The sequence below is a fragment of the Schistocerca piceifrons genome, chromosome 2 (genome assembly GCF_021461385.2).
Source record: "Schistocerca piceifrons isolate TAMUIC-IGC-003096 chromosome 2, iqSchPice1.1, whole genome shotgun sequence".
Lineage (NCBI taxonomy): Eukaryota > Metazoa > Arthropoda > Insecta > Orthoptera > Acrididae > Schistocerca > Schistocerca piceifrons.
In genome coordinates this window covers 699204099-699216830 of record NC_060139.1, presented here as the reverse complement: position 1 = coordinate 699216830, position 12732 = coordinate 699204099, and the positions used below count along the sequence as shown (strand labels likewise).

The 12732-nt window shown below is 38.0% G+C and overlaps 1 protein-coding gene across 1 annotated transcript in view; it reads left to right on the top strand.

Moving 5' to 3' along the window:
• LOC124776978 (heterogeneous nuclear ribonucleoprotein U-like protein 1) overlaps positions 1-12732 on the top strand; it is a 127269-nt gene that overhangs the window by 97638 nt on the left and 16899 nt on the right. Inside the window, exon 14 of the mRNA XM_047252218.1 lies at positions 10162-10375. Coding sequence (XP_047108174.1) covers positions 10162-10375 — 214 coding nt within the window. The remainder of the gene's footprint in view (positions 1-10161; positions 10376-12732) is intronic.

Genomic DNA, 12732 nt, shown 5'->3' with positions numbered 1-12732 from the left:
AGTGCGTTGTAGCGTTGTCATGCATGGGTCGTACAGGTATGAGTGCCCACAAAAGGGCGAAATTAATATTCTGCATAGTTTGTAAATATTAAATTAGGCAGGAAAAGACACATCATGTCCAGGAACATCTTCAATCCGAGACTCATTCAGTTCACCATTGGGAAGATGTTGCTGCCCTTCAGTAGTACCGCCATCTTTTGAAATCTTAAATACAGCCAAATGAAGAAAACAATGGCTATTTTGGGAGAAAAGGGTGTCTGCGAAACCAAACATATGTCAAAAAATTCTCAATCAGTCTTAAACAGTCAAAGAATTAAAGGCTTTTTTCACTTGTGTAGCATGACAGCCTTTTAAATTTGTGTGTCTAATCATTTGTAAAACAAATAGATGCGAATTATGCCAAAATGTACGTGAATTTTCCAGTCAGTAGTCATTAGTTATTACATTAAGTACTTCCTTGCTCGTGTGAAAGTAAACTTCTGTAGTATTTCTTGACAGAATTACGCTCAGCAAGCTTGCAGTGGTGATTCCCATGGTTGCAAATTTAAAGAACTAGGTTTTGTTTTCTGGTTCCCACAAAGTGTGCTGGGATGTTCCCTGCTGTATTTGACAAATTATTATGTAATGTAGCAATTCAGATGCTGTAGCGTACAGATATGAAATTATTGATGTGTTATCTGGAATATATCTTCCCCCATGATATCTTTCTTTCTTTCTATCCTGGGCTTCATGTCCTGTGTAGTCTGGCCTATGCTGAAAATGGAAATCACACTTATTTATGTCCAGCAAGCTACCAAATAACAGAAATCAATTTTTGGAGACATGAACCTGTTTCCCCAACTCATAAAACTTAGAACATCCCGTATACAGCTGTATGCAATGTTGATTTGTCAACTGCATTTAGTATTACAAATTTGTAGACAGTTTAGGGCCAGCTCTCTTTAAGACTTCAGACCAGACCCTATAGCTGAGCAGGTTCTTTCCTTTCATGACATAGTCCCTTATCTTGGTGTGTGCTATTCCATGCAACAAATGTGTCACAGAGGCAGGAGGCGCAGCTGCATGGAGTAATTGCCAAACCAGCAGGAGCTGCAAAGTGTGACCTTACTGCCAGCACTGCCCTTTCATGCAGAAATGCTACGTACATCATGCTCAACATGCACAGGCAATAGAAGTTCTCCACACAGTTTGGATACAAAAACTCCCTAAACCTACAAATACAAATTGACTCACTGTTCGGTGATCATCATTTGTTGGTACTATAAACATTGTGCAGCACATCATTTCGCTGCATTGGTATGTTAAACCTTGGTAGAACTAATTGGCTTGTTCCCTTACCACCATACAGCAAGACCTTCAGAGGTGGTGGTCCAGATTCCTGTTCACACCGGAACCTCTAATACCTAGTAGCACATCCTCTTGAATTAATGCATTCCTGTATTCGTCGTGGCATACTATCCACAAGTTCATCAAGGCACTGTTGGTCCAGATTGTCCCACTCCTCAACAGCGATTTGGCATAGATCCCTCAGAGTGGTTGATGGGTCACGTCATCCATAAACAGCCCTTTTCATTCAATCCCAGGCATGTTTGATAGTGCTCATGTCTGGAGAACATACTGACCACTCTAGTTGAGCAATGTCATTATTCTGAAGGAAGTCATTCACAAGATGTGCATGATGGGGTTGTGAATTGTTGTCCATGAAGATGACTGCCTCGCCAATATGCTGTCAATATAGTTGCACTATCGGTCGGAGAAAGGCATTCACGTATCATACAGCCATTACGGCCCCTTCCGTGACTACCAGCGGCGTATATCGGACCCGATGCCACCCCAAAACAGCAGCAAACCTCCACCTTGCTGGACAATGTGTGTCTGGCATTCAGCGTGACAGGGTTGCCTCCAAACACGTCACTGATGATTCTCGTTGAAGGCATATGCAACACTCATCAGTGAAGAAAACATGATGCCAATCCTGAGTGGTCCATTGGGCATGTTGTTGGGCCCATCTGTATCGCGCTGCATGGTGTCGTGGTTGCAAAGGTGGACCTCTCCATGGGCGTCAGGAATGAAGTTGCGCATCATGCAGCCTATTGTGCATGGTTTGAGTCGTAACACAGTGTCCTGTGACTGCACGAAAAGCATAATGTCAGGGTTCCTCTGAGCCATAATCCATAGGTAGCGGTCATCCACTGCATCCCTTGGACGGCCTGAGTGTGGCATGTCATCAACAGTTCCTGTCTCTCTTTATGTCCTCCATGTCCGAACAACATAGCTTTTTTTTCGCTCAGAGACGCCTGGACACTCCCCTTGTTGAGAGCTCTTGCTGGCACAAGTAACAATGCGGACATGATTGAACTGCGGTATTTACTGTTTAGGCATGGTTCAACTACAGACAACACATGCCATGTACCTCCTTCCTTGTGGAATGACTGGAACTGATCGGCTCTCGGATCCTCTCCATCTAATAGGTGCTGATCATGCATGGTTTTTTACATCTGTGGGCATGTTTAGTGACATCTTGGAACATTCAGAGGGACTGTGTGTGTGATACAATATCCACAGTGAACATCTATCTTCAGGCATTTTGGGAACTGGGGTGATGCAAAACTTATTTTCATGTGTGTATTTTAGACATTGGAGCCTCTGTTGCAGAAATGACACAACCATTGCAAAGACAAATTGACATCACAAAAATGGTCAAAATTGAGTTCATCTTCATTATTTCACTGTTGATGTACTAAACTTACTCAAAAGATAGTCACTGGCTTTCCAGTTCACATTGCTGGGCAATTCCATGTCAAATCAACAAGTGCCACAACCTGACCCTCTCCGATTTTTTTTGAAATTAAGTATGCGTATATTACTCATAAATCGTTACACAAATTAATTTTTTCACATTTTTCTGACGAAAAGTTACTGAGTAATGGACCTTCAAAAATTGAAAAGATGACAAATTTTTGACTCTCAGAACAATGTTGTTTTCTTTACAACTCGTGTTCTAATTAAGCTAGAACAACAAAATTTACTTCATTGGAAAGCTCTTTTAAAGAGCTTTTATATGATACCAAACATCATTAGTTTAATATATAGATACACATTGTTTATAAAAACAACATTGTTGAATTTATCGAATTTTGAAAAACTATATTTTTAAAATTCTCAAAAAAATATATGTGAAAGACATACTTCACATCTACATATTCTGAAAGTTTCAACTTGGGATGAGCATGGGATCACTATCAAAAGCAATTGTATGTTAAGGGTGGTCCTTGAAAAATTCCTAAAAACTAAATTATTTTAGATATTAGGCCTACTTCTCACCAGCTGTATGTTGTAAAATGTGGAAATTAAAAATAACTTATAATTGACAAAAGAACATATGTTTTATGCCTCTGTAATTAATAAATACTAAATGAAAACTTAAAAATATAAATAAATAAGTGCAGAAGAATGAATACCTGAGATCAGACCTAAATTCAGTTAGTAATTACTGTTATTTACAAATAGGCGTCCTATTAGTGCACTTCTTGATACTTTGAACTAATCAGTCTGTTGCACATCAACATTTCTGCACTGGATAACTTATATGTTCGCCCTGTAGCAGTTTCAGGGTTCACGATTGCCACTGCTTCCCTACTGATTATGGAAAGAATGTCTGGATGACCCGGAAATGTAAAAGATGGTGATGGTCCATGTGGATGTAAGAAACCAACTGTGATTTCAGGTTAACCAACAGTGTCCATTATAATCACAAGCAACATATCCTTTTATGTCTTTGAACAGTATTGTATCACTGTCAGAAACTGTCACCAGTTCAATTTTACTATCATCAGAGTTTGAATACACTTTTGCTATTATTTTGTCCTTGCTAAAAGTAATAAGTGTGAAGTTTTTGTGTCCCTACAATTTTGCAGCATTTCTCAAATGTCTCCACAAGCTTCATTTCTTCATTTTTGTGATCTTCTTTAGTATCATACTTGAAGTTCATTCCTTCTATGTTATCCTTGGCAAACATATAAAGTTATTTTGGTGTCATTATTTGATCACTGTAAGGCCTTTGCAGACTTGGTCGAGCCGCAAGTCGTTTAACTGTTCCACCAACACCAGCACTAGCTCCCTTCCCATGCGAGGTGGCTGGAAAATGCCATTCAGCTTCAGTTTGGAAATCTTCATGATGGCTCAGGTTGATAAAGTTCTTCCTATTTTTATAATGAGCTGCTGCTTTATCATAGAAATAATATATTTTTCTTGGTTTTCTACCGAATTTAACAGTCAGGGAGTCCATCAAGTACGATTGGAACAAATGCACAGCAACAGTGTCATGTGTTAGGCATTCTGATATGATTACAAGACTTGTGTGCTCGAGTTTGTTCCCATCCTTGTAATAAGCAACAATGGGATGAATCGTTGCTTGCATGTTTGTCCAGTGATAGCCTTGAACTTCGTCCTGGGTGACAAAGGAGTAATTCTCAGAAAAGTCACAGATCGCTAAGACCTTGCCTTCAAGTTCATTTCTCAGTCTCTTTTGGAAGGTTGATTGTTGACTAGCAACAAATGAATGTCGTGTAAGCGATTTTAATTTATCAAAAAAAAAGAAAAGAAAAGAAAACAATCAATAAAGTTTGTTTCTAGAGATGTGTGATCAACAGAAACCCATTTCTGATTAAGTTATATTATCAATATCGTTAGTATTCAACAAATCTTGTAAAAAATGTCTTAAATGTTTCTGGGCCAAGGCAGAATTTACATTCATCAAAATGACAAGCAGATAATGACGGATTACATACAACTCTTGCAATGCAGTCTTTGTAAGTTTTTATTGGATTATCTTCATCCTTTGTCAGCTGAGGAATGTTACATCCAGTCTGCATCAGTTTCGAGTTTTGATCGGTAGTACACACGCAGACACGATGTGTACCACTACTTCCAGCTAAAACACAATTTTTGGGACGTAGGTGCTCAAACTTCGAAAATCCAATGTGGAGCTCTGGATGGTTGTCTTTAAGGTTCGCATAAATTTCTTTCAAATTACTTAAAACTAGCCGTTTTTGTACTTGCTGTTTTTCTCCATTATCTCTCACAAGCACAAAATCTTGTTTCCCCAGCATTGCCCTGCTTATCTCATCAGAACAATAAAAGTTTCTAACAAAATCAGCAGTTGTTTGATCAAGAGTCGTGCCAGGTTTTGGGTTTAGTTAAGACAAGATTCCATTGGCCTTCACCAAATCTTTTACTCTTCGAGCCATGTAATTTGTTACATTAAATTCATCTTGAAGCATCTTAACACTCCAGCTTTTAGGTAAAATGGTAAGAATTTCCATCTGTTTACTTCGAGATGTACATTTACGAAATTTATCTTTTAGCTGACTGATCATCTCAGATTCTGCATGATCATGTACCTCTTCTTCTTTTTCGGAAGAAAGCAATACTACCTTTGTTTGAATTGTTGAAGTTAATTATTTTTTCCTTAGGATATTTTGCTTCACACAGTCGTTTCTTCTCAATTGGTGATTCACCAACGGACTGCAAAGAAGCATTCAACCTTTCTAAGGCCTCACTCGCTGCAATGTCTTATACGTCACTATCACATAAAACCCTTTCACTTTCTTGTTTCACTATGGAATACAGTAGATCATCATCATTTTCTGTGCTAGATGTATCACAGATTTCTACTTGTGCAATTTTTTTACGACAGTTGTCACACACTTTTTGATTAAAGTTGAGAAAGGTTTTCTTGCTATCATCCATTGTGAAACGGGCCGTAAGTTTTTCTTGTGGTTACTGTGGCCCTTTTCATTAAATTGATTGCAGCACAAAGCTGAAGTTTTAGGCATTTTATGTATTTTATGTTTCTCAAGTGAACACTCATTTAAAAAAATGTTCTTGAAGTTGACTGCCCCAGCTTTCTATATTAAATACTACACCATATTACTTCTCTATTCTTTCACTTCCTGCAAAAAAATATTTCATTATGTTAATAGCATGCAAACATTAACTGGTTGTAGGCATACAAACTTAAGACTCTTGTGAGGTTTGTACAAAAGTACATTCAAGCTAGATTCAAAACACATTTCAGAGTGATTAATTTCACTACAGCTGCCTCACAACAAAAGAATGTGTGGGTCACTTTCAACAATAGGTGAAAATTGCTGACAATATTAACCAGAGGTCAAATACTGAATAGATTGCAGATAGTAACACCAAAGAATCATTTTATATATAATCTTTAAAATGAGAGATAGCTTCCTTTTTTCCCCCTGTGGTTTTACAGCTATTAATAAATAGGTAGCACTAAAGTTTAATAAGCAGTTATTCATTTCAGAAGTACAATTTGTGGACCATGTAACAAAATCTAACACTAATATTTTCATGTGTAGCAAAATAATAGAAATTCACCTATCTGACTGTGATTTTGGAGAGTCGTGGTACACACAAAATTGCTTTTGATAGTGATCCCATGCTCATCCCAAGTTGAAACTTTCAGAATATGTAGATGTAAAGTGTATCTTTCACATTTATTTTTTTGAGAATTTTAAAAACACAGTTTTTCAAAATTCGATAAATTCAACAATATTGTTTTTATAAACAATGTTTATCTATATAGTGAACTAATGATGTTTAGTATCATATAAAGGCTCCTTTAAAGAGCTTTCCAATGAAGTAAATTTTATTGTTCTAGCTTAATTAGAACACGAGTTATAAAGAAAACAACATTGTTCCGCGAGTCAAATTTTGTCATCTTTTCAATTTTTGAAAGTCCATTACTCGGTAATTTTTTATCAGAAAAATATGAAAAAATTAATTTGTGGTACTATTTATGAGTACTATAGGCATACTTAATTTCATTTAAATCCAAGAGGGTAAGGTTGAAAACGATGGTTTCATTTGTTGATTTGACGTGGAATGATCCTGCATTTAAAATCGCAATTATGGATATCATGTAGCATACTTGATCCAGATGTAATGTAGTGTGACAAAATTTTTTGCATTTCATCATGTAGTTGGCAACCATGTATCAGGAACATGATGTAAGGATTTGACATGAATGCAGTATAAAACAGAATGTATCTGTAAGTAGGGATCTGAAAATACAGCATCTAATTTAGTAAAATTAGCATTTTTTTCTGACATTATTAGATATATAAATTTTTCAGGACCTGGTTACTTCCTCATTGCATTGTATGTCGTATGATTCAGTTGCCGTCTGCTTTATAAATTATTATTGTTTAATCACTCTATTTGATGAAAGAAAGAAAACTGATATTTTACAATATAATTTTTTAAACTTTGTATGATTCTTTCTTTTTACCAATAAAAATGCAAAGCTAAAGACTATGTACATTAAGATTGTTATATATGTGTGTGTAACTATTGTGTTGTAGTAAGAAAAAATCCACTCACTGTTGACATTGTTTGTTGGAGTAAACAACAAATCTAAATAATGTTTAGCAAACAGTTCATAGTCTTGTTCAGTGAGAATGGCACTCAAAACCTTCATAGTATCAACTTGTTCTTTTTCTGTTAGCTGTTTTTCAGTGTTTCAGTTTCAGCTGTTTCTTCTTTATTGTTTAAAATTAAAGTTCCCTGATAAAATGTCCGAGCAAAAGCCTCAAATCCTATAAGCTTTGGTTCTTTGTTTCTTGGCAGAGCCAGTTTGCTCTTTGTAGAATTAGTTGCCTTGCCAAACACATCTTTGCATACAGCTTGATGCAGTGTTTAAAGCAAACAGTACTTGGTGTGTAGCCTGTGAAAGCTGTCCTTCACATAAAAAATGCCCGATTTAATTCTTAGTTATTAAGTTTTTGGCAAAGCATTCAAATAATTGGATACTTTGAGTCTTCTACTAAAGTTAGAAGCACAAAAACCATATATGTGTAAATTCTATTCACATCTGTCAAATTTTGTATAAAATGTGCACCACAATTACTTCTTTTATTTGTGGCAGCTCAAAGAAGCCAGTAATACCTAAGAAGTAGCTTTGCAAATGGAACACTGATCAAACCGGCTGTTCCACCAAGAAACAGGAAGTAATGGAAAAAGATAAACTTACTTTGAAATTTCGTTCTTAGACTGCAGTAATTTACATTTGCACTTTCTGGTGTTTATGATCAGTGACTTTACTATTGCTGTAACTTTATTTAAATCGGACTTAACAGTTGTTCAACTTCCGATAATCAAACGGAGCGTACAAGCCCAACACTACACATTTGGCAATCAGGACCATCAGAGTTTCATAAAGTGTCATATAAAGAGCATTGTCACTAACAGATGCACATACAGCATCGTATTGCACCTTGTGGTCATAGTGTGTTTCTAGTATTGTTCGAGAACAGTTCGTTGCATTTGCCGATTCTGGGAATTTCACAGCAGCAGGAACAACTTCGATTTTTTTGCATCCGACTACTGAAGAAGAAAACAAAAATAGCATCCCATGCTATCTGTTGTTTCATAACGAAGGAAATTCATATTTCTGGCACGGATAACTTCACTACTGACTTCTTGCAGTCAGAAGCAATTCTAGGAGTAAACAAAAATCATACAACACACAGAACACAATCAATGGAAAATAATTGTAATTGTTTCATATGTTCTAGGAATTGCTTTCGGCACTGTTGTTGGAGTAGGTCTGATTTTATGATTTCATTTTATTCATTGAAAAACAAGCTTGCAGTGATAAAAATTAATGAATTTTTTATATAAAACAGTCGCAATTTTTATTTGTATGAGATTCACATTAAGGCAAGTACTCCTGTCATGTGTGTTTGTGACATTGTGTGTGATGCTTGCTGTATGTGAACTGCTGCAGTGTTATGACTGTAATGTAATGTAAACTCACAAATATTTCGTAGTTACTGATGTATCTTGTCAGTATAGCTGGTGCCAAATTTGAAACTAATTGCACTTGTGAAACTCTGAAGTAAACTGTGTAAGTGATGAGTAGCATAGCAATTTTAAAGACTTTCAAAATTTTGTAACTGCAGCTACTTTCCCATTTGCCTGTTTATAAAGGACAACATACTTCATAATAACAAAGGATCAAGCACGTTAGCATCCAGAGCACTTGACAGAAGGATGAAAGGTGTGTGTAAATGTGTCCAGAGCACACAGGGACAGTAGTAGTGGTACATGTTAACAATTCCACAGCAGTCAAAGGATTAATAATTGTAAAGGGAAAAAATAGATTCCACACAGCTGTTCTTAGATGACTGTTGGACATTGCCGATAATGGAATATTAACAGTGGATGAGTAAGTGGCATTAATGTTGCCCATGTTTCGTTTGACCAGGGAGAGAACAGGACTGCTGGCAGAATTTAAACAAAACCCTCCAGCTCTGTATTTTCTGGCCACCATCTAAGGTTAGTGCCCCCTCAAGGTCTATAGAGGATAATCGTGGTATTTTTGTTTAGGTTCCCCCCTCCACCCCCCACCATTCTCTGCCCTGTCCCTTAGAACAAGGCATCAAACACACTCTGAACAGCCAAACAAATCTCTGATTGCAGAACATGGATGTAGTACTGGCCATTACATGCAATACGAAAATGCCGAGATTGTGGTGTGCAGTTCCCGTTACTAAGTTATTATGGAAACTGTTCAAATTAAACTATTAAGTTACTATACTAATAGAAGCATAGGTGTCACTAGTCATTTACAGTGTGTTTTTTTTTTTTTTTTTCTGCAAAGGTGTCAGTTGCCGTGCAAAACAGTCTTTGCTCAGTTTGTGCCTTGAATATTATTGTGTGGTCAACAGTGCTACCTGGCTGAATTCTTGTAAGTTATTTGAATATTCCGTACATTGGGAGAAGATCAAGTTTCAAAATTTGATAATTGTTTGACACTCAGTTGTATTTGGCATTCCTTGTACCAACTTTGCTGGGTGGCATTGCAATTTTACTCCAAAGCAAAATCCCCTGTGATGCTGCCATGATGTCAGATACCCTTGTATTTGGACCACCATTTAAAAATTACAGTAGTTCAAAATAACACCTTTTGCATGCTGCACATCGTGTGTAGCATGAAGAGACTTCTTTTTTTTAACTACTGTAATTTATTTAGAGCTGCTGCAAAGTGGACAGCACCAGAAACTTGCATTTAAAAATTTTAATTAGTAGACATTGTTTTCATAAATCTTCCTATTATTATTATTATTATTATTGTAGGCAGCAACATTCTGGAGGCTACCGTAGTGGAGGTGGAGGAAGTACTGGTAGCAGTCATGGTGGTAGTAGCTGGAGAGGTGGTGGCGGCGGTGGCGGAAGCGGTGGTAGCAGTCATGGTGGTGGCAGAGGTGGTAGAAGTGATTCAGGACGTGGTGGCTATGATCGTAATCGTCCAAGTGGGAATCAGAACCGCAGCCAGAGTTCTGGTGGCAAAGTAAGTTCTTTTCTGCCTTATCTGTTAAGTTGGCAAATTTGTATGTGTGTAATTGTTAAATAGATTGGATGGGATTAAAGTTGTTTCAAAACTAAAACTTCTCAAAAGCTAAATACTTGGCATTATGACGTCACAGTTGTAAGTATTCTTTCCTTGCACTGTGGTTGTAAGTTAAAAGTATTTTCATGTAATGCCTCTGAGTTAATATTTATGGGCTATTATAAGTAGGTCAATGTTTATTGCACTGTATCAGAATTTAAAATTTCAAGAGCAAACATATATTGTGATTTCTCATTGCTGTTCAATATAAAGGCTCCACTGCTATTAAAACAAGCAGTAATGGATGATGATAATTTTTCCCCAAATAAATAGCATAATTATTGATTTTACAGTGGCGAGAAGTGGTGTAGCAGTGGCTGGAGTGTACAGTGCAGCTGTGACTAGAGTATATTTACAGTATGGACTCTACAATGAAGAGTAAACCAAGGAAGAACAGGAAACAGCCAGACATTAGTGCTAGTAATACAATAGTGAAATTTGATTGTTAGTTTATATTGTTTCCTGTACAGTGTCTACTTTCAGAATCATGATTTATTTTCTGACACCTCTCCATTCTGCCTGTGGTGTAACAGCTACTAGAAAGTATTTTTAACAAGTGCACGCTGCTCTAAAGAAATGCTGCCATGCAGGTACCCATGGCTGTGTTTTGTATTTGTATTTATATCTTTCCTCAGAGAAGTATTTGTACACTACCTTACAGTTATTAAGGTTTATAAGGAATGAGGTTGTAGGTTTGGAGTCTGTGAAGGATGTTGGGATGGGTAGTGTTAGTGGCAAGATCATGGGTGTGAGGGTTGTTATGCCAACCTGTTAAGGGAGTATCTAGAGGAAACCTTCAGAGCCTCCCAATCCCCTGGTCTGTATAATGTTCATTCATGGTATCTTCATGATGTGGACTCTGGACCACGACTCCCTCCTTCTTTCCTTCACAAGCTCAACACTTTCTCTCCCATCTGCTTCATCTGGTCCTCCTCAACCCACTCTGCCACCTACTCTCTGATTGCTTCATCCACACCTGTGTCCACATTAAACCCACCAACCACGAACAGTATGTGCATTTCGATAGCTGTCATTTGTTTTACACCAAAAGATCTCGCCCATACAACCTGGCCAGTAGGGAAAGGCTTATCTGAAGTGACAAGAACTCCCTTGCACAGTATACTGAAGGTCACACAAAGGCCTTCACAAGCAGGCCTTTCCACCAGTCCTAGTGCAGATTTCCCATGCAATATCCCTACACACATCCCCAATTCTCCCACCACCCCTAGAACCACCTGCAAAGGGAGTATCCCAGGCTATAACAACTGAACCACATACATTGTCAGAGCTTTGATTACCTGTCGCTATTCCCTGATATGAGGGGCAGCTTACCTGAGGTCCTTCCCATCCCTCCTAAAGTGGTGTTCTGTTGCCCACCCAGCCTCTACCCACCCAACCTCCACAGTGTCCTCTTCTGTCCCTGAGCCACTTCTAATGCCATTCCAATGCCACAGAGATAATATCTCTATGGAAGAACCAGGTGTAAGATCTACCCAGTCCCTGCACTCATCACATCAGATTCCAGTCTTGTCACAGGCTAACCTACCCTACCCCATCAAAGACTGGGCTGTCTGTGAAAGCAGCCATATCGTATACCAGATCTGCAGAAATTATTACACAATGTTTTATGTTGGTGCAAGCTGCAAACTCAGCATTGCCCGAGTATTCATATTGCCAGTTTTCTATTAGAAATACACAGTTTCTGTAGACTGGGTGCATCTGCTCCATGTATCTACAATTCGATTTTGTAAATGTCTCTGTGGCAACTAATCTTCATAGCTTCCCTACAGCCTCTCCCTTCTCCCCATTGTGCTTGGCAAGCTTGCCCTGCTGCTATCTAGTATCTGCACACATCAGACATGTACACTGTCCGATAGCATTCCTCCCCCCACCCTTACCTTCCTAGCTTCCCCCATCCCCACCCCACTCCAGATTGCTGCTTCCATTCTTCATGACAGTTGCATTCTAGCAACATTGGCTGGAGGTAGCAGTCATCTGTTCGTGAGGCATGCCTACTTGGGTGAATGTGCATGTGTGTGTTAATCACTTTAGGTTCCGAGCTCACACTGAGCAATTTGTTGCCAATTTGGCTGTCAAGCCCACAATAAAATTATAATGGATGTTTACTAGGCAGCTTCCAGGTGTTGTAGAACAGGGGTGCCTAATACAAATTACTTTCTAAGCAATGGGAAGTCCAGATTGGAAATCAACAATATTATGAAAACAATAGTTTCACTACTCACCGTGAAGATGAAACA